This window comes from Agelaius phoeniceus, chromosome 30, assembly GCF_051311805.1.
Source record: "Agelaius phoeniceus isolate bAgePho1 chromosome 30, bAgePho1.hap1, whole genome shotgun sequence".
Lineage (NCBI taxonomy): Eukaryota > Metazoa > Chordata > Aves > Passeriformes > Icteridae > Agelaius > Agelaius phoeniceus.
This window is the reverse complement of record NC_135294.1, coordinates 5926635-5948068: the sequence shown is the minus strand read 5'-3', so window position 1 is coordinate 5948068 and position 21434 is coordinate 5926635. Positions and strand designations below refer to the sequence as shown.

At 60.2% G+C, this 21434-nt stretch overlaps 3 protein-coding genes across 5 annotated transcripts; 1 reads left to right on the top strand and 2 right to left on the bottom strand.

Annotated features, from left to right (window-relative positions):
• Window positions 1-766: 766 nt before the first annotated feature.
• LMAN2L (lectin, mannose binding 2 like) lies at window positions 767-8523 on the bottom strand. 3 transcript variants are annotated; one of them, XR_013185634.1, is made up of 10 exons: window positions 8373-8523; window positions 8168-8286; window positions 7333-7450; window positions 5607-5689; window positions 4817-4849; window positions 3360-3521; window positions 2433-2547; window positions 2222-2341; window positions 1142-1448; window positions 767-1027 (listed from the first exon to the last, which is right to left on the bottom strand). XR_013185634.1 is itself a non-coding variant. In XM_054650794.2 (9 exons), exons 1-9 carry the CDS (start codon window positions 8500-8502, stop codon window positions 1306-1308), a joined length of 1023 nt encoding a protein of 340 aa, XP_054506769.2. In that variant the 5' UTR covers window positions 8503-8523; the 3' UTR covers window positions 767-1305. The 3 variants fall into 3 exon arrangements, 2 of the variants coding, with proteins under 2 accessions (XP_054506769.2, XP_054506770.2); XM_054650794.2 differs by having other exon boundaries at window positions 767-1448; XM_054650795.2 differs by lacking the exon at window positions 4817-4849 and having other exon boundaries at window positions 767-1448.
• Window positions 8524-9264: 741 nt separating this feature from the next.
• Window positions 9265-18279, top strand: CNNM4 (cyclin and CBS domain divalent metal cation transport mediator 4). Its single transcript, XM_054650496.2, has 7 exons — window positions 9265-10718; window positions 12926-13069; window positions 13155-13292; window positions 13957-14126; window positions 14623-14722; window positions 15294-15472; window positions 16326-18279. Exons 1-7 carry the CDS (start codon window positions 9311-9313, stop codon window positions 16533-16535), a joined length of 2349 nt encoding a protein of 782 aa, XP_054506471.2. The 5' UTR covers window positions 9265-9310; the 3' UTR covers window positions 16536-18279.
• On the bottom strand, window positions 17990-20461 carry ANKRD39 (ankyrin repeat domain 39). Its single transcript, XM_054650796.2, has 4 exons — window positions 20165-20461; window positions 19801-19904; window positions 19255-19458; window positions 17990-18739 (listed from the first exon to the last, which is right to left on the bottom strand). The coding sequence occupies exons 1-4, from the start codon at window positions 20295-20297 to the stop codon at window positions 18602-18604; spliced, it is 579 nt and encodes a 192-aa protein (XP_054506771.2). The 5' UTR covers window positions 20298-20461; the 3' UTR covers window positions 17990-18601.
• Between the last annotated feature and the right edge of the window lie 973 nt (window positions 20462-21434).

Here is a 21434-nt window from a genome sequence, read left to right as displayed (position 1 = left end):
TCCTTGGAAACAGCTCCCGGCTCCCCAGTGCCAGCATGGACAATGCCCTCAGTCCCCTCCTCACCCTCCGGGGACCTGGGCACAGCTCCAGGCAAGGCACACGCCACCAGATCGGCCCAAAAAAGAAAACAAAACTCTGGGAAAACTCTCCTTGGAAACAGCTCCCAGCGTGGACAATCCCTCCAGTCCTCTCCTAGCCTGGGGGCCACCAAAACCCACCCAAAAACCCCATCCTGAGGCCACCAAAACCCACCCAAAAACCCCATCCTGAGGCCACCAAAACCTACCCAAAAACCACCCTGAGGCCACCAAAACCTACCCAAAAACCACCCTGGGGCCACCAAAACCCTGCTGGGGACCACCTGTCCTGGGTGGGCCCATCCTGGAAGGGTGCAGGGCTGGGATCCTGGTGGGTCCTGGCGAGGAGGGCGATGCCAGCCCGAGTGCCCAGGGCACCCCCAAGGCGAGCTGGGCACCCGCTGTGGCTGGCAGGGCCTGAGGTAGGAGCAGCCCCAGGACACGACATGCAGGGGTGGCCACATGCTGGGAAACGGGCAGGGGGAGCCCCAAAACTGAGGAGGGGGCACTTCCAGTTCATCCAGCCGGGAAAAGCAGCAGCAGCAGCGCCCGGAGGGGCTCGTCCCGGCCCAGAGGGGCTCGTCCAGGGGGGTCCTGGTGGCCACAGCTGGATGGTGGCACCTGGGAAGTCTCTGCACCCCTCAGCTGGGTTGGCACCGTCCCCATGGCAGGGATTTGGGGGGTCCTGGATGCCTGGCACTGGTGGCAATGTGGGTGTGACCAGGACGTGCCAGGGTGGGGCTCCTCGGGAGGGGCTCTGGTGGCCACAGCCATGAGAGAAGCGCTGGGGAGTCTCTGCACCCCTCAGCCAGGCTGGCACCGTCCCCATGCCAGGCATCTGGGGGGTCCTGGATGCCCTGGCACAGGTGGCAATGGGGACGTGGCCGCCAAAAGTCCGGAGTGGGGCTCATCCAGGGGGGCTCTGGTGGCCACATCCAGATGGTGGCACCTGGGCAGTCTCTGGTGGCCACATCCAGATGGTGGCACCTGGGCAGTCTCTGGTGGCCACATCCAGATGGTGGCACCTGGGCAGTCTCTGGTGGTCACATCCAGATGGTGGCACCTGGGCAGTCTCTGGTGGCCACAGCAACGGGACAAGCGCTGGGGAGTCTCTGCACCCCTCAGCCAGGCTGGCCCCGTCCTTTGGGGCTCCCTGGCACCCTGGCACGGGTGGCAATGGGGACGTGGCCACCGCCAGTCCGGGCTGGGCCACCCCAGGGTCTGGGCTCAGTAGAAGTGCTTGCGGCTCTGCTCCTGCCACTTGTTGTAGAGGATGATGCCGATGACAATGGCGAAGACGAGGGCCACCAGCGAGAAGAAGACGATGAGGAACAGGGCCAGGCCACTCATGGGCTCCATTGGTGCCTCCACTGTGGGACACAGGGATTTGGGGTTTGGGGACAGGAGTTTGGGATTTGGGGAGATGAGGAACAGGGCCAGGCCACTCATGGGCTCCATTGGCGCCTCCACTGCGGGACACAGGGATTTGGGATTTGGGATTTGGGGACAGGAGTTTGGGATTTGGGGATGAGGAACAGGGCCAGGCCGCTCATGGGCTCCATTGGCGCCTCCACTGTGGGACACAGGGATTTGGGATTTGGGATTTGGGGACAGGAGTTTGGGATTTGGGGATGAGGAACAGGGCCAGGCCGCTCATGGGCTCCATTGGTGCCTCCACTGTGGGACACAGGGATTTGGGATGGGATTTAGGATGGGATTTGGGGATGAGGATCAGGGCCAGGCCGCTCATGGGCTCCAGTGGCGCCTCCACTGTGGGATGCAGGACCACATTTGGGGTTTTGGGAGTTTGAGATTTTTGGATGGGATTTTGGGCTGGGAGTGTGGGATTTTGGGCTGGGATCCAAATATGGATTTTGGGATGGGATCCAAACTCCCATATGGGAGTTTGGTAGCTTGGGATGGGATTTTGAGATGGGAGTTTGGGATTTTGGGATGGGATTTTGGATTTTGGGATGGGATTTTGGGAGTTTGGGATTTTGGGATGGGAGTTTGGGATTTTGGGATGGGATCCAAACTCCCATATGGGAGTTTGGGATGGGATTTTGAGATGGGAATTTGGGATTTTGGATTTTGGGATGGGATTTTGGATTTTGGGATGGGACATTCCCCAAACCCCACTCACTTCCCGGCAGCCTCAGGTTGTCCACCACGGGCAGGAAAACTTCCCGATCCCGCTTCTCCTCCTCCGGCGTCCGCTCCACCGTCAGCTGGTACAGCTTCAGCGAGATGATGTCGTGGTTGTCTGCCAAAAAAAAAACCCCAAATCCACCTGAGAACCGCACCCAAAGCCCCTAAAAATCCCCTTGGAACCCCCCGGAGCCCCCGGGCCGTACCTGACAGGTCCCCGGTGACCGAGGATGTCCCAAAGTAGTAGCCCCGGGGCAGGCGCACGCCGGGGACGTCGATGCAGTCGCGCCACTCGTGCTTGCCGTCGATGTCGATCAGCACCTGCCAGGGGAGCGCCTGAGCCTCTCCCGCCCTGCGCCTAAAACCGCCTCAAGAGCTAAAGCTGGGCTTAAAATTGAGGCTTGAACCGCCTCAAGAGCTAAAGCTGGGCTTAAAATTGAGGTTTGAACCGCCTCAAGAGCTAAAGCTGGGCTTAAAATTGAGGTTTGAACCACCTCAAGAGCTAAAACTGGGGTTAAAATTGAGGTTTGAACCACCTCAAGAGCTAAAGCTGGGCTTAAAATTGAGGCTTGAACTGCCTCAAGAGCTAAAACTGGGGTTAAAATTGAGGTTTAGGATCCAAGGAAGACGCTGAGGAGCTGAGGTTAAAGCTGGAGGATGTGAAGGTTTTTGCGTTGGGAGGTGCTGGTGCTCAAGAGGACGTTGTGTAGGAGGGGAAGGTGTGGGGAAAAAACCCCAAATCCACTCTGGAATCCCACCTGGAAAGCTCAAATCCCACCTGGAGCCCCCAAATCCACTCTGGAATCTCACCTGGAATCCTCATATCCCACCTGGAACCCCCAAATCCACTCAGGAATCTGAAATCCACTGGGCAATCCCACCTGGAACCCTCCAATCCCATCTGGAACCCCCAAATCCACTTGGGAATCCCACCTGGAGCCCCCAAACCCCCCCAGATCCCACCTGGAGCCCCCAAATCCACTCAGGAATCCGAAATCCACTCGGGAATCGCACCTGGAACCCTCAAATCCCATCTGGAACCACCAAATCCACTCAGGAACCCCAAATCCACTTGGGAACCCCACCTGGAGCCCCCAAACCCCCCCAGTCCCCATCTGGAGCCCCCGTCTGACCGTGAGGCGCCGCTTGACGTAGCGGATGACCAGGAAGGTGTCGTGGTGCAGGTTGCGCACCATGGCGGTGCAGCCGCCCAGCTCGGTGGGGCGCCCGTCGCGGTCGTGGTCGTAGGTCAGGGAGCCGTTGTTCACCATGGCGGAGATGTAGGGGAACACGCGCTGCCCGGAGAGGGGGGAAAATGGGATTGGGATCCCTGGAGGAGGAGGTTTGGGATGGCGGGGAGGTGCTGGGAAGGGAGGTGGGCTGGGGATGGGGGTGCTCAGTGCAAGAGCAGAGTGATCCCAAAGTTCTCCAAGCACGACCCCAAAGGCCTCCGAGCAATGTGGGAATGACCCCAAAGTGCTTCACCCCACAGGGATGTGCTCCAAACAGCGAGGGAATGACCCCAAAGTTCTCCAACCAACACAGGAATGATCCCAAAATCCTTCACCCCATAGGAGTCAGCTTGGAGAGACAGCAGGGTGATCCCAAAGTTCTCCAACCATGACCCCAAAGTCCTTCACCCCACAGGGATCTGTTCAACACAAGAATGATCCCAAAATCCTTCACCCCCCAGGAGTCAGCTCAGTGGAAGAGCAGTGATCCCAAAGTTCTCCAACCATGACCCCAAAGTCCTTCCATGATCCCAAAGTCCTCCAACCAACACAGGAATGATCCCCAAGTCCTTCACCCCACAGGGATCCGCTCAGCACAACATGGGAATGATCCCAAAATCCTTCACCCCACAGGAGTCAGCTCGGTGGAAGACTCCACTGGAGTGATCCCAAAGTTCTACAACCACGACCCCAAAGTCCTGCAAGCAATGTGGGAACGATCCCAAAGTCCTTCACCCCACAGAGATCTGCTCAACACAACACTGGAACGACCCCAAAGTTCTCCAACCAACACGGGAACGATCCCAAAATCCTTCACCCCACAGAGATCTGCTCAACACAACATGGGAATGATCCCCAAAATTCTCCAACCAACATGGGAACGATCCCAAAATCCTTCACCCCACAGAGATCTGCTCAACACAACACTGGAACGACCCCAAAGTTCTCCAACCAACATGGGAACGATCCCAAAGTCCTTCACCCCACAGAGATCTGCTCAACACAACACTGGAAGGATCCCAAAGTTCTCCAACCAACACTGGAACGATCCCAAAGTCCTTCACCCACAGAAATCTGCTCAACACAACATGGGAATGATCCTAAAGTTCTCCAACCAACACGGGAACGACCCCAAAGTCCCTCATCCCAAATGATCTGCTCAGAAACCACCGGGATGACCCCAAGCTCCATCCCTGCGGACCCCAAACCCCAGAAACCTCCTCGGACACCGCCGGGATGGCCCCAGGTCCATCCCTCGGGATCGCCTCCCACGATCCGGCGCCGAGCCCCCGCTCCAGCTCCATGCAGCCTCCCCGGGCCCCGGGAGCAGCTCCGGGCGGGCGGGCGGGAGGCAGTACCTGGTTTCCAGGGCTGTACCTCCTCTTCTGAGCCTGCCCTCCGCGATTAGCACAAAGCAAGAGAGAGCAACACGGTCACCGAGTCCAGCAGGGCCCAAAGTCACGGGAAATTCGCTTTTCTTTCTCCTTCCTGGAGCTCCTTTTGTCCTTTTGGAACTCTTTTTAGACCTTTTTGGAGCTCTTTTGGTCTTTCTGGGGGTCTTTTCAATCTTTTGGAGCTCCTTCTGATCTTTTGGAGTTATTTTGACTTTTTTGGAGCTCTTTTTGACCTTTTGAGGGCTTTTTTTTTTGTCTTTGGACCTCTTTTTGACCTTTTAGATATTTTTGTCCTTTTTAGAGCTTTTTTTGATCTTTTGGAGCTCTTTTTGAGGTTTTAGGAGCTCTTTTTGACCTTCTAGAGGTCTTTTTGTCCTTTTGGAACTCTTTATTACCTTTTTGGAGCTCTTTTGGTATTTCTAGAGCTCTTTTTGACCTTTTTGGAGCTTTTTTTGGTCTTTGGAGATCTTCATGACCTTTTAGATCTCTTTTTGACCTTTTAGAACTCTTTCTGACCTTTTTGGAGATCTTTTACCTTTTTTTGAGCTCTTTTTGATTTTTTTGGAGCTCTTTTTGTCCTTCTCAAGCTCTTGTTGATCTTTTTTTGATTTTTTTTTTGGAGCTCAGCTCGAAATCTCTCTCCCAATTTCCCTGACAAAAGTGGAACAGGAAGAATGGGAAGAGGAGGAGGAAGAGGAGGAGGAGGAAGGAGCTCTGAGGACGAAGAGCTGCCTGTGACACTGGTGGCCCTCACCTCCTGCTGCTTCTCCTCGTTGGGATACGTGTCCACGAACACTCCCAGCCCCAGGAAGTTGTCCTTGCTCCCGAAAACAGGTCCTGGAAGGGGAAGAAGAAACGTTGGGAAAAGGTTGGGAGGCTCAGGGAAGAAGTTTGGCACTTGCTTGGGAAAGTCCTCAAGGACCATCCAGTCCCACCCCTGTGGAGGAGCCCAGGTTGCTCCAAGCCCTGTCCCAGGTGTCCCCAAGCCCTGTCCGAGGTGTCCCAGGTGTCCCCAAGCCCTATCCAAGGTATCCAAGGTGTCCCAGGTGTCCCCAAGACCTGTCCCAGCCCTGTCCCAGGTGTCCCCAAAGCCTCTCCAAGGTGTCCCAGGTGTCCCCAAGCCCTATCAAAGGGTCCTGCAAGTCCAGGTTGCTCCAAACCCTGTCCCAGGTGTCCCCAAAGCCTCTCCAAGGTGTCCCAGGTGTCCCCAAAGCCTCTCCAAGGTCTCCCAGGTGTCCCCAAACCCTTCTTCAAGGTGTCCCAGGCATCCCCAAGCCCTGTCCGAGGTGTCCCAGGTGTCCCCCAAGCTCTATCCAAGGTATCCAAGGTGTCCCAGGTGTCCCCAAGACCTGTCCAAGCCCCGTCCATGGTGTCCCCAAGCCCTACCCAAGGTGTCCAAGGTGTCCCACAAGTCCAGGTTGCTCCAAGCCCTGTCCGAGGTGTCCCCGAACCCTTTCCAAGGTCTCCAAGGTGTCCCCAAAGCCTCTCCAAGGTGTCCCGGGTGTCCCAGGTGTCCCCAGACCCTTCTCCAAGGTGTCCCAGGTGTCCCCAAGCCCTGTCCAAGGTGTCCCAGGTGTCCCCCAAGTCCAGGTTGCTCCAAGCCCTGTCCAAGGTGTCCCCGAACCCTTTCTAAGGTGTCCCCAAAGCCTCTCCAAGGTGTCCCAGGTGTCCCCAAAGCCTCTCCAAGGTGTCCCAGGTGTCCCCAGACCCTTCTCCAAGGTGTCCCAGGTGTCCCCAAGCCCCGTCCGAGGTGTCCCAGGTGTCCCCAAGCCCTATCCAAGGTATCCAAGGTGTCCCAGGTGTCCCCAAGCCCTATCCAAGGTATCCCAGGTGTCCCCAAGCCCTGTCCGAGGTGTCCCAGGTGTCCCCAAGCCCTCTCCAAGTTGTCCCAGGTGTCCCCAGACCCTTCTCCAAGGTGTCCCAGGTGTCCCCAAGACCTGTCCAAGCCCCGTCCATGGTGTCCCCAAGCCCTATCCAAGGTGTCCAAGGTGTCCCCCAAGTCCAGGTTGCTCCAAGCCCTGTCCGAGGTGTCCCCAAACCCTTTCCAGGGTCTCCAAGGTGTCCCCAAAGCCTCTCCAAGGTGTCCCGGGTGTCCCAGGTGTCCCCAGACCCTTCTCCAAAGTGTCCCAGGTGTCCCCAAGCCCTGTCCAAGGTGTCCCAGGTGTCCCCCAAGTCCAGGTTGTTCCAAGCCCTGTCCAAGGTGTCCCCAAACCCTTTCCAGGGTCTCCAAGGTGTCCCCGAACCCTTTCCAAGGTGTCCCAGGTGTCCCCGAACCCTTTCCAAGGTGTCCCCAAGGCCTCTCCAAGGTGTCCCGGGTGTCCCCAAGGCCTCTCCAAGGTGTCCCGGGTGTCCCCAAGGCCTCTCCAAGGTGTCCCGGGTGTCCCCAAAGCCTCTCCAAGGTGTCCCAGGTGTCCCCAAGGCCTCTCCAAGGTGTCCCGGGTGTCCCCAGGCCCCTGTCCCGAGGCAGGGACGGTGCTGACCTGGCTGCATCCTGTCCTTGGTGTACCAGATGGCGAATCCGTCTCCGTTGAGGTTCTTCTTGCCCTGCCCATGGATCTTGAAGTGCACCTGCATCTCCCAGTCCCGCAGGTAACAGGGCTGGCAGAGAGGACAAAGAGTGGGAAATTCAGCAATCCTGCATTCCCTAATGCCACACCCACCACGCCCTGGGCTCCCTTCTCCGAATCTTGGATGATTAATCCCAAAAAAAAACATCATTGATCCCAAAAAAACCGTCATTAATCCCAGGAAATTGGTTGTCACCCAAGGGTTGAACACCGAGGGAGGGACTCCAACAAAATCCGGGAAAGCAGCAGGAAAACCTCAGGAGCAGCTGCTGATTGCAATTATTAATAATTATTAATTAGCTGCCAATTAATTCCGTGCTCTGAGGGAGCCCCGGCAGTTTTTTGAGAGACGGAATTCCAAGGAAAAATCCGATTCCTGCTTTGGGAATCCCAGTCCCACTTTGGGAATCTCTCTCCTGACCCTCTCCCCCTCCTAACCCTGCCCTGATCCCAATCCTCACCCTGACCTTCTCCCTCTCCTAACCCTGCCCCAGTCCCAGCCTTGATCCGGACTCTCTCCTGCCCTGATCCCCATCCCAATCCCAATCCCGACTCTCTCCCCATCCCATGGATCTCATCCTAACCCATTGATCCCATCCCCTCCTATCCCCTTGATCCCATCCCATCCCATGGATCCCATCCCATCTCATTGATCCCATCCCGTCCTATCCCCTTGATCCCATCCCACCCCATGGATCCCATCCCGGTCCCCTCCTCTCCCGCCCCTCTCCCGGTGCCCCCCGCTCACCACTCGGTTCCACACGGCTCCCTGCTTGCTCTGCACGTCGGGGGTGAGGCGGATGAACTGGGTCATGACCATGGCGTTGCCCAGCAGGTCCCAGAGCCCCGAGCTGGCCGAGCCCACACCTGCGGCCCACACGAACCGTCGGTACCGGCCACCGGCACCGGTCACCGGGCACCGTCCGCCAGCACCGCCCGCCCTCCCCGCTCACCCTGGTACGGCTTGGACAGCGAGTGCTCGCGTTTGAGGTGCTCCTCGGTCTGCTCGGCCGCCGTCCCGCCGAGCTCCAGCAGCACGGCCAGCAGGACCAACCCGGCCCGCCACCGGCCCGCCGCCGCCATCTTTCCCCCACCGCGCCGCGGCCCGCCCCGCGCGCCCATTGGCTGGCTCGCACCGCTGTCCCCGCCCATTAGGGGAAGCACCAATGATGATTGGTCAGATGATCTGTCTGTCAGCTGGATGTGCCAGGGGGTGATGGGTAATGCAGTTCCGACGCCTGGTGATGGCAGCCGCCATTGAGCTGGGTGACCTCCCTTCTCCCGGGTCCTAGTGCCACCCCCGAGGTCCTGGTGCCACCCCGGGCCGAGTGACGTCACAAGGGGCGTGTCCCTGTGCCCCCAGCAGTGTGACTCCCTCAGCGTGGGCGTGGCCCTCTAGGTGACGTCACCCCGCTCTTGTCCCCCGGATCGTTTCTCCCTGCTGCGGGGTGTGACGTCACATCAAAGGTGTCACCGAGGGGGTGCGGCCAGAGGAAAAACCGGGGGCGTGGTCCTGTGTGTGATGTCACAGTAGGGGCGTATCTCTTTAAGAGTTTCGCCACACCCCGTTGGGAGGAGCCGTGTCTCCGCGTGACGTCACCGCTGAGGGCGTGGCCAGAGCGTCCTTCCCCTCCTCTGGGCGGTGCTCCGTGTATGACGTCACCCCATGGCGTGACATAATTGAACCATGCACGGCGCGCCTGTAGTGACGTCACCATCTAGGGGGCGTACCTAACCGGTCGCCGGTCCCCGAGGAGGCGTGCCCTCAATGACGTCATTCTCGAGGGGCGTGTCCAACCGGCCGCCGTTCCCCGAGGGGGCGTGCCCTCCGCGCGTGACGTCACCCCGCGGCCGCGTCGGCCCGTGCGTGACGCTCCCGCCAGTGCCCAACATGGCGGCGGGCGGCGGCGCCGGCGGCTGTGGGGGGACCCCGCTCTCGCCGGGCCCGTTCCTGCCGCCGCTGCTGCTGCTGCTGGCGCTGCCCGGCGGCGCCGTCCCCGCGGCCGACACCGTGGTGCTGGGGCTGCGCCTGGAGGAGAGCACCAAACCGGCGGCGGCGGTGGCACCGGCGGGGGCGGCCGAGCGCGGGCCCATCCGCCTCACGGAAGGCAGCGAGGCCTTGCTGCGCCTCTACGGGCTGGGGCTGGGCCCCGGCGCCGCCGAGCGCGTGGCCTTCGCCGAGCTGCGGCCGGGCGGCAACGCCTCGAGCGGCAACGCCACGTGCCAGGAGCGCTCGCAGGACCTGGTGGTGCGGCCCGGCCCCGCCGAGCCCCGCGACACCTCGGCCCTGCTCCGGGTGCGGGTGCAGCCGCTGCGCAAGGACGAGAGGGCCAAGACCTACGTGCTGTGCTCGCAGCGGCGGCCCGGGCAGCCCTGGCTGCCGCACCAAGGGCCCGACGGGCACGTGCTGGTGCTGGAGGAGAAGAAGTCGCTGCTGCCCTTGTGGCTGCAGGTGATTCTGATCGCGGGCTTGTTGGTGCTGTCGGGGATGTTCAGCGGGCTCAACCTGGGCTTGATGGCGTTGGACCCCATGGAGCTGAGGATCGTGCAGAACTGTGGGACGGATAAGGAGAAGCGTTACGCCCGCAGGATCGAGCCCATCCGCAGGAAAGGGAATTACCTGCTCTGCTCGCTGCTGCTGGGCAACGTGCTGGTCAACACCACGCTGACCATCCTGCTGGACGACCTGATCGGCTCCGGCATCGGCGCCGTGGTGGCCTCCACCATCGGCATCGTCATCTTCGGCGAGATCGTGCCGCAGGCGCTGTGCTCGCGGCACGGGCTGGCCGTGGGCGCCAACACCATCGTGGTCACCAAGTTCTTCATGCTGGTCACCTTCCCGCTGTCCTACCCCATCAGCAAGCTGCTGGACTGCATCCTGGGCCAGGAGATCGGCACCGTCTACAACCGGGAGAAGCTGGTGGAGATGCTGAAGGTGACGGAGCCCTACAACGACCTGGTGAGGGAGGAGCTCAACATGATCCAGGGAGCGCTGGAGCTGCGCACCAAGACGGTGGAGGACGTGATGACCCCGCTGCAGAACTGCTTCATGATCAACAGCGACGCCATCCTGGACTTCAACACCATGTCGGAGATCATGGAGAGCGGCTACACGCGCATCCCGGTCTACGAGGACGAGAGGTCCAACATCATGGACATCCTCTACGTCAAGGACCTGGCCTTCGTGGACCCTGATGATTGCACGCCCCTCAAGACCATCACCAAGTTCTACAACCACCCCGTGCACGTGGTGTTCCACGACACCAAGCTGGACGCCATGCTGGAGGAGTTCAAAAAGGGTGAGGAGGGGATCCTGGAGGGGCTGGGAGGGAAATTCCAGGGGGTTTTGGTCTCCAGGGTTAGAGCTGGCCAGGCCAGAGTGGCCACGAACCCAAGGGAACGAGTGACAGCTTGGGGACAGGCAGGGGGTCACAAAACTTAAGGTCCCGTCCAACCCCAGCTGTTCCATGAGTCCATGTTCTGGTTTAGGTGGGATTTTGGGAAGGAAAGTCCCAAAATTTGGGGATTTTGATGTCCTGGATTTGGAGCTTGCCCGTGCCAGGGGTCTCCACAGTGGCCACAAACCCAAGGGAATGAGTGACACCTTGGGGACAGGCCGGAGGTCACCAGATTTAAGGTCCCTTCCTACTCCAACCATTCCATGAATCCATGTTCTGGTTTAGATGGGATTTTGGGAAGGAATTCTTCCTTTTTGGGCTGGTGAGGGACATTGAGGGATTCCCAAACCCCCCCAGGGACATTGAGGGATTCCCAAACCCCTCCAGGGACATTGAGGGATTCCTAAACCCCTCCAGGTGTGGGGGAACATTTGGGATGTGTTGTCCCAGAACCAGTGAGTGCTGAGCTGCTGCTGGGCTTGGGGTTATCCTGGCTGCTGGCAGAGGCTTTCCCTGCCCCAATCCTGATTAAGGGATTTAGGCTCCCTCTTTCCTTCCTTCCTTCCGGGCACAAATCCCAGCCCCGTTGTTTTTCCAGCGCCGGCTCAGGAGCCGGGAATTTGCAGGGTTGGGGTTTTGGAGGTGACCCCACAAATTCCTGGTGGGTTCAGGAGCTCCTTGACCCGGCCAGGAGCTGGAGCAGAGGCAGGAGAGGGAATAATTAAAGTGGTTGTGTTAATTGTGGGGTTTGAGCTGTGCCCCAGGGCGGTGGGGATGTCACCCTTGGGGTGACAATTCCTTCCCATCTCCAGGGTTTGAGTGAGGAATTTCCCTCTGGAGCTGGGCTGGAAGAGCTGGGAATGTTCTCCTGGAGAAGGGAAGGATCCAGGAGAGCCCAGAACCCTCCAGGAGAGCTGGAGAGGGACTGGGGACAAGGGATGGAGGGACAGGACACAGGGAATGGCTCCCAAATGGAAGAATGGGGATTTTAATGGGATTTTGGGAAGGAATTCCTGGCTGGGATGGAATTCCCAGAGCAGCTGTGGCTGGGATGTCCTGGAAGTGTCCCCAAGGCCAGGCTGGAGCCACCAGGGACAGAGGGACCTCCCTGTCCCTCAGGCTGTTCCTCCCTCATCCCTTTTGGGGTTTCTGGGGTGTTTTCCCCCCCTTGGTGACCCCAACCCGGCCTCCCTGGTGCCCTTTGGCCGTGTTTGCTCTGCCACAGCCACTCCCTGGCTGCTCATCCTGACTCACCTGGCCCACCCCACCTGGCCCCACCCCGGTGGCCCCATCAGAAATGATGAAATTGTTTCTTCAGCCCTCCAGGCACCAACTTTTCCTGGCCCTGTGGGCGAGGGAGGAGCGAAAATGGGATCTGGGATCCCCTAAAATCCCAGATTTTCCTAATCAGCTAAAATTCCCCTAAAATCAGCTTTTCCTGAGTGCCCAGGAGCTGGTGGGGGCTGGAATTAAAGAGTGGAGAAGGTCAGGGAGGGCAGGTTTGGGGTGGAGATGGAGGGGGACACATGGGGACACTCAGGTGAGGGCAGAGGGGATTTGTTTGGGATCAGGGCAGGTTTGGGGTGGAGATGGAGGGGGACACATGGGGACACTCAGGTGGGGGAAAGGGAATTCCTGGTGGTGACGGTGACATCCCGGGAACCCCAGGCTGATCCCACAGCCCAAGGTGCCTTCAGCCTCTTCCTCAGCTTTAATGGGGTTAATTAGTGTCATTACCTTGGGAGGCTTAATTAGTGTCATTACCCTTGGAGGTTTAATTAGTGTCATTACCCTGGGAAGGAGCCCAGCCCAAGGGCTCGTTTAGGTTTTAATGAGTTTATTGCTCCAGGGAGGGATGGGATGGGCTGGGACATCCTGGGGACATTGCAGGGTGGGGACATCCCAGGGCCATCCCATGGCTGGGACATCTTGGGGACGTCATGGGGTCCTCTCATGGCTGAGACATCCTTTGGGCATCCCATGGTTGGGACACCCTGGGGACATCCCATGGTTGGGGCACCCTGGGGACATCCTATGGCTGGGACGTCTTGGGGACACCCTGGGGACGCCTCAGGGCCGTCCCATTCCAACCCTCACCGTGCCCACAGGGAAGTCCCACCTGGCCATCGTGCAGAAGGTGAACAATGAGGGCGAGGGTGACCCCTTCTACGAGGTGCTGGGGCTGGTGACGCTCGAGGACGTCATCGAGGAGATCATCAAGTCGGAGATCCTGGACGAGTCTGACACCTACAGTAGGTTTGGGGCTCCCCCCTCCCCAAAATCCCGTTGTGGGGGTTCCTGGTGGTCCCCTGGAGGTGACCCCGCTGTTCCCTGCAGTTGACAACCGCAGCAGGAAGAGGGTGTGCAACCAGAAGAACCGAAGGGACTTCTCGGCCTTCAAGGACCCCGACAACGAGCTGAAGGTCAAGGTGTCACCTCAGCTCCTGCTGGCCGCCCACCGCTTCCTGTCCACCGGTCAGTTTGGGTGTCCCAGGGCTGGGGAACAATCCCATGGATGGGACATCCCAGGGCTCAGGATGTCCTGGGGACATCCCATGGCTGGGACATCCTGGGGACTGGAGGATCTTGGAGCTGAAGGAGCTCACAAAGTCCTTGTGTCCCCTCTGGTCACTCCCAGCAGAAATTTTGGCTCTTGTTCCACTTTTTGTTGTGTCCATCCCAGCCAAAATGGGAGGGGACAACGTTGGGGATGGGTGTCCTGGTGCCTTGGGTCTTGATGGCTTCTTTGGGACCTCTGGGATGGACATCCCGGTCCTTTGGAGTCCTCCAGGATGGACATTCCAGCCCCAAGGGTCTCCCAGACCATCCAGGATGGACATTCCAGCCCCAAGGGTCTCCTAGACCATCCCAGGATGGGAATTCTGGTCCAAGGGTCTCCTAGACCATCCCAGAATGGACATTCCAGCCCCAAGGGTCTCCTAGACCATCCCAGGATGGACATTCCAGCCCCAAGGGTCTCCTAGACCATCCCAGGATGGACATTCCAGTCCCAAGGGTCTCCCAGACCATCCCAGGATGGACATTCCAGCCCCAAGGGTCTCCCAGACCATCCCAGGATGGACATTCACTTCCACCTGGAGGGATCTAAGCCATCTCTGACCTTCTCCCCCCTCTCCAGAGGTGACCCTCTTCACCTCCAACTTCATCTCGGAGAAGATCCTGCTGCGGCTCCTCAAGTACTCCGACGTCATCCAGGAGCTGAAGTTTGATGAGGAGAACAAGAAATCCCCGCGGCACTTCCTGTACTGCAAGAACAAACCGGCCGACTACTTCATCCTGATCCTGCAGGTGAGGCCCTTCGGAGGGACCTCAGCCCCCGGGGTTTGGGAATTCCTGAGGGATTTGGGGAATTCCTGAGGGACCTCAGCCCCCGGGGTTTGGGAATTCCTGAGGGATTTGGGGAATTCCTGAGGGACCTCATCCCTTGGGGTTTGGGCAGCTCCTGAGGGATCTCACCCTTTGGGATTTGGACGATTCCCATGGGATTTGGACAGTTCCTGTGGGATCTCATCCCTCAGAATCTGGACAACTCCCATGGCACCTCATCCTTTGGGGTTTGGGCAATTCCAGTGGGGTTTGGACAATTCCCATGGGATCTCATCCCTTGGGATCTGGACAATTCCCATGGGATCTCATCCCTTGGGATCTGGACAATTCCCATGGCATCTCATCTCTTGGGATCTGAACAATTCCCATGGGATCTCTTCCCTTGGGATTTGGACAATTCCCACAGGATCTCATCCCTTGGGATCTGTTTGTGGATCTTTGTTGTTTCTCCCTGCAGGGCAAGGTGGAGGTGGAGGCTGGCAAGGAGTGCATGAAGTTCGAGGCAGGAGCCTTTTCCTACTACGGGGTGATGGCCCTGAGTCCTCCTCCTGGATCTGGTGAGCATCTCTAGAACCTTCCCGGGATCCCCGGGTCGGAGCTGCTGCCGGGAACGGGAGATTCCAGAGGTTCCCAACCCCATCAGTGTCCTGGGGACAACAGAGGTTTAGCTTTAAGTTTAGGTTTAGGGTGGGATTCCAGAAGTTAAACTCCTTTTCCCTGTGGAGAATGGGATTCTTGTTAAACCTGCCCTATTAGGAAGAGTTCTGAATCCCACCTTAAACCTAAACCTAAAGCTTAACCTCCATGAAGGAATTCCAGAAACACATTCTGGATTTAGACCAGGGAGGAAAATGGGATTCTTGTTAAACCTGCCCTGTTAGGAAGACTTTAAGTTTTAGAATCCCACCCTAAAAACTTTAAATTTATTTTACTAAACCTAAATCTAAACTTAAACCTAAACCTCCACGAGGCAATTCCAGAAACCCAAAGAATTCCGCCTTCAGAACGGGCGCGAAAAACCCAAATTAAGGGGATGAGCTCTTCAGAATTATTCCAGGGGGAGCAAAACTGGGATCGGGAATTTCGGGAGAGACCAGAGGATGATCCCAACCCTCCCTGCCCCCCCAGAGATCCGTTCCCCGTCCCACATGAGCGGCCTGAACCGCTCGGCCTCGCTGAGCTACCACGAGCGCTCGGACTCGGGCTCGTCGCCGGTCAGCGGCAGCAACAACCAGCTCAACGCGGGCGGCGCGCAGTACGTGGCCGACTTCAGCGTGCGCGCCCTCACCGACCTCCAGTTCGTCAAGGTGAGCGCTCCCGGGTGGAACGGGGCTGGGAGAGCCCTTTGGGATGGGATTCCCGACCCATCAGGGCCAGGAGAACCCTTTGGGATGGGATTCCCGACCCATCGGGGCTGGGAGAACCCTTTGGGATGGGATTCCCAACCCATCAGGGACAGGAGAACCCTTTGGGATGGGATTCCTGACCCATCAGGGCTGGGAGGACCCTTTGGGATGGGATTCCCGACCCGTCAGGGACAGGAGAGCCCTTTGGGATGGGATTCCCGACCCGTCAGGGCTGGGAGAACCCTTTGGGATGGGATTCCTGACCCATCAGGGCTGGGAGAACCCTTTGGGATGGGATTCCCGACCCATCAGGGCTGGGAGAACCCTTTGGGATGGGATTCCTGACCCATCAGGGCTGGGAGAACCCTTTGGGATGGGATTCCCGACCCATCAGGGCTGGGAAATCCTTTGGGATGGGATTCCTGACCCATCACCCCATTCCGACCCATCAGGGCTGGGAGAGCCCTTTGGGATGGGATTCCTGACCCATCGGGGACAGGAAAACTCTTCGGGATGGGATTCCCGACCCACCAGGGCTGGGAGGACCCTTTCGGATGGGAATTTCCCCCTTTGCTCTCTCCCACCCCACTTTGGGATGGGAATTCCATCCATGCCCCATTTTGGGATGGGAATTCCAACACTTTGGAGTCTCCTACCCCATTCTGGGATGGGAATTCCATCAGTGCCCCACTCTGGGATGGGAATTCCATCAGTGCCTCATTCTGGGGTGGGAGTTCCAACACTTGGGGGTCTCCTACCCCTCGGTGGGACGGGGACCCGCCCTTGCCCTCTCCCACGCCCTGTCCCGGCGCAGATCACGCGGCAGGAGTACCAGAACGGGCTGCTGGCCTCGCGCATGGACAGTTGTCCCCAGTCCCCCGACAGCGCCACCCCCAAGGCCGACCCGGCCACGGCGGAGAAGCCGGAGCCGCCGGCGCCGGCCGACGAGACCACGAGTCTGCTCAACGAGAGGAACTGCCTGAGCCGGCGCAGCAACCACAGCGGCCTGGAGAACTCCATCTGACCCCGGCCGCGCCGGCCGCCTCGGCGTGCCCGGCGTGCCCCGTGCAGGGACCTTGCCCGGTAGGAGGAGCCGCTGGAGGAGGAGGAGGATGAGGATGAGGAGGAGGCGTGGTGGGGATGGAGGAGCTGGGATTTGCTGCTGCTCGGTTTGGGACGGACGGAGCGGCGCGGGCACGGCGCCAACGGCTCAGGGAGCTTCGGGTCTGGGTGTGCGCCGTGGGGAGCCTGGGATGGACACCCCAACCTGCCAGGGGACCTGGGATGGACATGGACATCCCAACCCTGCCAGGAAACCTGGGATGGACATGGACACCCCAACCCTGCCAGGAGACCTGGGATGGACACCCCAACCCTGCAAGGAGACCTGGGATGGACACCCCAACCCTGCCAGGAAACCTGGGATGGACACCCCAACCCTGCCAGGGGACCTGGGATGGACATGGACACCCCAACCCTGCCAGGAGACCTGGGATGGACACCCCAACCCTGTCAGGAGACCTGGGATGGACACCCCAACCCTGCCAGGGGACCTGGGATGGACACCCCAACCCTGCCAGGGGACCTGGGATGGACACCCCAACCCTGCCAGGGGACCTGGGATGGACATGGACACCCCAACCCTGCCAGGGTCCATCCAAAACTTTCAGGAACCCTGGGATGGACATCCCAACCCTTCCAGATACCCCAGGGTGGACATCTCAATCCTTTCAGGGTCCATCCCAAACCTTCTGGGAACCCCAAACCTTCCAGGCTCTATCCCAACCCTGCCATGACCCCAGGATGGACACCCCAACCCTGCCAGGAATCCCAGGGTGGGCGTCCCACCCCTGCCAGGACCCTCGGGATGGACATCCCAAACCTTTGGGATCCTTGGGATGGGATTTCCATCACTTTAGGGTCTCCTTCCCATCCTGGGATGGGAATTGCAAACCTCTGGGGTCTCCTCAGCCCTTTGGGGTCTCCTCAGCCCTTTGGGGTCTCCTCCACCATTTTGGGATATCCTGGGATGGGAATCCCGACCCCTCTCCGGTGTTTTTGGGGTCTCCTGGATAAATCCCAGCCCCTTCCCTGCTGGCCCGGGGATTTTAGGGTCTGGACGTTAAGGTCTGGATTTTGGGGTCCGAACTTTGGGGTCTGACTTTGAGGTCTGGATTTTGGGGTGACACAGCGCTAGTGACCAAAGTTGTACAGGCAGGAGGGGGCTGAGGGTCCCCCCAAACCCCCCTGGGGTTTTTTGGGGTCAGAGCTTGACCCCAAAAAAAACAAAAATAAGCACAAAAGTTCCCCCTGGGTGAACTCCTGTAAGTTATTGGGAGAAGGTTGAATTATTTTTGTTAATCACATCTCGACGATCAGTTCCTAGCTCCTTCAGTGGGGAGATTTTAGAAATAATAATAATAATTAATTAATAATAATAATAATTAATAATAAGCCAGGAAAAAAAAAAACAACAAAAAAACAAAAAAAACCTTTTTTATTAAATCTTCCTCTATGCAAACCCCTCCTTTTCCTCCCCCCTGGGGAATTCCTATTTATTGTTCAGGTTTTGATTTGTATTTTTGGGGAGCTCGGGCCGCGGGGGGGATGGGGAGAGGGGGGGAGGGGGCCGGGCCTCCCCCTCCCGGTTCTGCCCCTCCCCCCAAGCCCCGGTTGTCAGACCGACCGTGGAATTTTGATTTCACGGAGGGTTTTTTTTTTGGGGTTATTTTTTTGTCAGATGGGTTAATAAAAATTCTATATCTGTACCTGGGTGTGCTCGGTGCCGCGCGGGGGCGTCCCGGTTTCCGGGGGAGGGGCCCGGTTAAAAAGGACGCGGCGCCTTTAAATTCCCCCCCCCCCGGCGGGGGCTGTTTACACCGCGAAGCCCCGCCCCTAAAGGCACCGCAGGTGCTGATTGGCTACATGGGAAGAAAGGCGGGGCTTCAATGGAATGGCGGGAGGTGATTGGTTGAGATGGCGGGTCGTGGGCGGGGCATGCTGGCGGAACACGGAGGCGGCAGCGGCGGTACCGGGACGGGCACCGGGACCGCGACAATTCCCGGGCCCGGTTGTCGCCTGTGTGTCCCCTCAGGTGTCCAGCAGGTCCCACACGGCCGGGTGCGCCCCGTCCCGCGGGCTGCGGCCCCTGGCATCGCGGAGGGCAGCGAGGGCCGGGCGCTGGCGCAGGAGGAGGGCACAGAGCTCGCGGTGCCCCTGCTCGGCGGCCTGGGGAGCACCGGTGTCACCCCGGGGGCACACGGGCACCCGAGAGCCACCCACGGGCACCCGAGAGCCACCCACGGGCACCCTGCGGGAGGAGGAGCCCCGCGTCCCCCTCCCGATTTGGGCAGGGGGTGCCCCCTGTGACCCCCACCTGGCATTGGGGTCCCCCGATGTCCCCTCTAATCTGGGCAGGGATGTCCCCTTGTGCCCCCTTTTAATCTGGGCATTGGGGTCCCCCTCCACCCTTTAATTTGGGCAGAGGACCCCTCTGTGTCCCCCTCAAATTTGGGCAGGGGGTGCCCCTTGTTCCCCCTTCTAATTTGGTCAAGGGGTGCTCCCCGTGCCCCCCACCCGCTTTGGGCAAGCGATGCCCCCTGTGCCCCCTCTAATTTGGGCATTGCCCCCCCCCCCCCCCGATCATTTGGGGCCCTCCCGTGTCCCCCCTCACTTTGGGATCCCACTGTGGCCCCCCACCCACTCTGGGCTCTCCCCGTGCCCCCCCCGGTGCCGGTGCCCACCTTGTGCAGGCCGGTTCTGCCGTCGCCGTCGGTGGCGGCGGGGTCGGCTCCGTGTGCCAGCAGCAGCTCGGTGACGGCGCGGTGCCCGCAGTAGCAGGCGCGGTGCAGCGGGGTGGCCCCGCCGGGGGTGCGGGCGTCGCACGGGGCACCGCGCTCCAGCAGCAGCCGGCACACGCCGAGGTGCCCGTTCCGGCTGGCGTAGTGCTGCGGGCACGGCGCTGCCTCAGCCCTCACCGGGACCCCCGTGCCAGGGCCGTGTGCCCGGGCAGGACCGACCCCAAAGACCCCCGGGATCCCGGTGCCAGGTACCCCTGGAACGCCCGGTACCAGGGCCGTGTGCCCGGGCAGGATCGACCCCAAAGACGCCCGTGCCCTCCGTGCCCCTCGTACCCGATCCGGACCCCCCGGTGCCCCCGTGCCAGGGCCGCGTTCTCCACCAGGGTGGGATCCCGAAGACCCTGGTGCCCTCCGTGCCCTTTGTACCAGGGCCATGTACCCGGTCAGAGCCCCCGGTGCCCCCCGTGCCCCCTGGTGCCCCCGGTGTACCAGTGCCGTGTACCCCGCCAGGTCGGGCTCCGCGGGGTCCCCTCGCCGCTCCAGCAGCTGCAGCACCCGCGCCTCGTCCCCGTCCCGCGCCGCCGCCCAGATCCCTGCGGGCAGCGGAGCCGCCTCAGCCACGGGCCCTGCCCGGTACCGGTGCCCAGAGCCCCCCGTACCGCTGCTCCAGCCCTTCCCGTGCCCCCTCCGCTACGGCAACCCCTGCCCAGAGTCCCCGGTGCCCCTCCGGCACCGGGTACCCCACACGGAGACCCCCCCCCGCCGTGTCCCTCCGGTACCGGGTACCCCACACGGAGCTCCGCCGGTACCGCTGACCCGGCCCTCCCGCCCCCAGCCCCGGAGCCCCCCGGACCCCGCTCGAAGTCCATCTCGGACAGGCTCTGGTGCACGCTGGGCACGGCCACGCGGCCCTGGCAGCACGGAGAGGGCATCGCCGCCCGGCCCGGGCAGCACGGAGCGGGCGGCGAGCGGCGACCACCGGCCATGGCAGCGGCGGCGCTGAGGGACGGGGCGGAGAGAGCCGAGGGGCGGCGGAGAGAGCCGAGTGAGATCGAAAAGGGCCGAAGGGAGGCGAAAGGAACGAGGAGAAGCGGAAAGAGCCGAGCGAGATCGGGAAGGGCCGAGTGCAGGCGGAAAGAACCGAAAGAGCGTGAAAAGGGCCGGAAAATGCCGAAGGGATCCGGGAAGGGCCGAATGCAGCCGAAGGACGCCGCTTCCAAACCGTTGCGGCGCATGCGCACTCCCCACACCCGGTGCCGCCGCCGGGGGGCGCCAGGGGCCGCTCAAAGCCCCCTTTGAGGACCCGGGGTTCGCCCCCCACCCCGAATTTTGGAGTCCCCAAGCCCCACCCTCATAATCAACGGCACCCACAGGGCTCCCACTCCCCATTAGGGGGGCCCCAAGGCTCCCATCCTCCCCCACTCGGGGTTCCCAGGGGTCTTCCCCAAATCTTTATGGGGTCCCCGAGCTCCTCCCCGCCCAGAAATGGGGGTCCCACAGCAGAAACTGGGGTCCCACAGCAATAATGGGGGTCCCCATCCCCGTTAGGGGCGTCCCGGAGGTCCCTCCCCTGTACTGGGGTGTCCTTGGGCTCCCCTTCCCCCCGTGGCATTCCCAGCCCGCCCCCAGCCCCATTTCCCACGGCCCCGACCCCGTTCCAGCCCCCTCCCCCATTTCCTGCGCTGTTCCCAGCGGAGCCGCCCCGGGGAGGGGAGGGGGGAGCCCGGCCCGGCCCCCCCGCCTGGGAACGGCTCCGGTTTTGTCCTTTTTTAGCCCCGCTGGAGCTTTTTCCATGAGCTCAGCACCGTGGGGGGAGAGACCAAAACCTCCCGCAAAACCTCCCCAAAACCTCAACCGAAACTTTCCCAAAACCTCCCCAAAATTCCCCAAAGACTCCCCCAAAACCCCCCCAAAAACTCGCCAAAATCTCAACCAAAACTTTCCCGAAACCTCCCCAAAATTCCCTAAAAACTCCCCCAAAACCTTCCAAAAAAATCCCCGAAAACTTCCCAACACCTCAGGAAAAATCTCCAAAAAACCTCCCCAAAATCTCCCCCAAAACCTCCCCAAAAATTCTCCCAAAACCTCAACCAAAACCTCCCTAAAACCTCCCTAAAAACCTC